General features: G+C 65.8%; 1 protein-coding gene across 1 annotated transcript; it reads left to right on the top strand.

Annotated features, from left to right (window-relative positions):
* Positions 1-62: 62 nt before the first annotated feature.
* LOC122191451 (protein phosphatase 1 regulatory subunit 12C-like) lies at positions 63-1449 on the top strand (the record flags this gene model as incomplete). The annotated part of the gene is made up of 3 exons (XM_042891716.1): positions 63-577; positions 664-823; positions 1236-1449. Coding segments are annotated over exons 1-3 (546 nt in total), but the record flags the coding sequence as incomplete, so codon positions are not given.
* Between the last annotated feature and the right edge of the window lie 55 nt (positions 1450-1504).

Here is a 1504-nt window from a genome sequence, read left to right as displayed (position 1 = left end):
GGTTTTGAGGTCATTGGGTGCTGGGGTTCCGGGGGGGTTTTGACATCACCGGATGCTGGGGGTGGTCTTTAGGTTTGGGGGTGTGAAGCAGCCTTGGCAGTGGGGCGGCAGAGTCCCAGGCCGCAGCAGTGAGGATCGGCTTGAGTGCAGCAGCTGTGGATGCAGACACAGGGAAAAAGCTGCTTGTCTTCAGAAGGGCAGGGATCTGCGGCGAGATGCCCCAGCCTCCGCTGCCGACCTTCCAGTGAGGGTGCGAAGGGGCGGATTGTGGCTCCATCCCTTCCTGTCGCTTCGGGGCCTTGCACTGCACCTCAGCTCCCCTGGGCTGGCCCTGCCTTCCACCAGGAGCTCCGTCACTGCTTCAGGCCGTGACTCAGCATTTCTGCTACGAGGGGGGCTCACGATATGGGGGGGTCTGGGGGTCCCCGAGGGTCTCACGCTTCTCCCCTGGCCCCCAGGTATCTCCTGGCCCACGGGGCCGACGTGGCAGCGGTGACGAGCGATGGAGAGCTGCCCTTGGAGGTGGCTGAGGATGAAGGGCTGGAGGAGCTGCTGAGGGAGGAGGTGGAACGCAGAGGTGGGTATGAGTGGGGTGGGAGGGGGGCGTGGGGGGCCGTGGGGGGACGCACCTGCCCACACCCCACCGTTCGTTCACCCGCCCAGGGGTGGATGTGGCGGCGGCCAAACGGGCGGAGGAGGAGCGGATGCTGCGCGACACCCGGCGCTGGTTGGATGCTGGGGAGATCCGGGACGCCCGGCACCCGGCCACGGGGGCCAGTGCCCTGCATGTGGCAGCGGCCAAGGGCTACATCGAGGTCATGAGGTGGGGATGGGGGTCTGAAGGTGTTTTGGAGGTCTCAGGGGTCTCCGGAGGTGGCTGATGGGGTTCTGGGAGCACCCTGGGGGCTCACAGGTGTTGTTAAAAGGGTCTGCGGGGGTCTGGGTGTGCCTGGGGAGCAGTGGGCGACCCCAAGGGGTTCCTGGGGTCCCAGAGAATATTTGGGGTTGGGGGTGCTTTGCTCTCCAGGCTTCTCTATGAGATCGTAGGAAGGATTTGGGATCCCATGGGACTCCGGGTGATCCCAAGGGATCCTCGGGAGATTTCCTTTCGGGATCTCTGTGGGGATTGCCCTGGAGAACCTCAGCGTTGTCCGAGGGTTCTTATGGGGTTTGGGAGGCTCTGGGGGGGGGAGGTCCCACTGTTTCTCCCCTCAAACCCCACCCCAACCCCACAGGCTGCTGTTGCAGGCAGGCTACGACCCCGATGTGAGGGACAAGGACGGGTGGACCCCGCTGCACGCGGCTGCGCACTGGGGAGTGGAGGAGGCCTGCAGGCTGCTGGCCGAGCATCTCTGCGACATGGCGCCCCGCAACAACGTGGTGGGGGCAGGGGGGACGAGGGGCTGCCGGTTGGGGGGCATCCTGAGGGGGTCTGGGGATGCCAGAGAGGTACACAAAGGGGGGTCCCAAAGGGGGTTGGTTTGGGGAGGGGTCCGGGGGGGGG

This window comes from Lagopus leucura, unplaced genomic scaffold, assembly GCF_019238085.1.
Source record: "Lagopus leucura isolate 7727_CA_CO unplaced genomic scaffold, USGS_WTPT01 33318-0_obj-0_obj, whole genome shotgun sequence".
In the NCBI taxonomy this organism is placed as follows: domain Eukaryota; kingdom Metazoa; phylum Chordata; class Aves; order Galliformes; family Phasianidae; genus Lagopus; species Lagopus leucura.
This window is presented reverse-complemented; position numbering and strand designations above follow the sequence as displayed.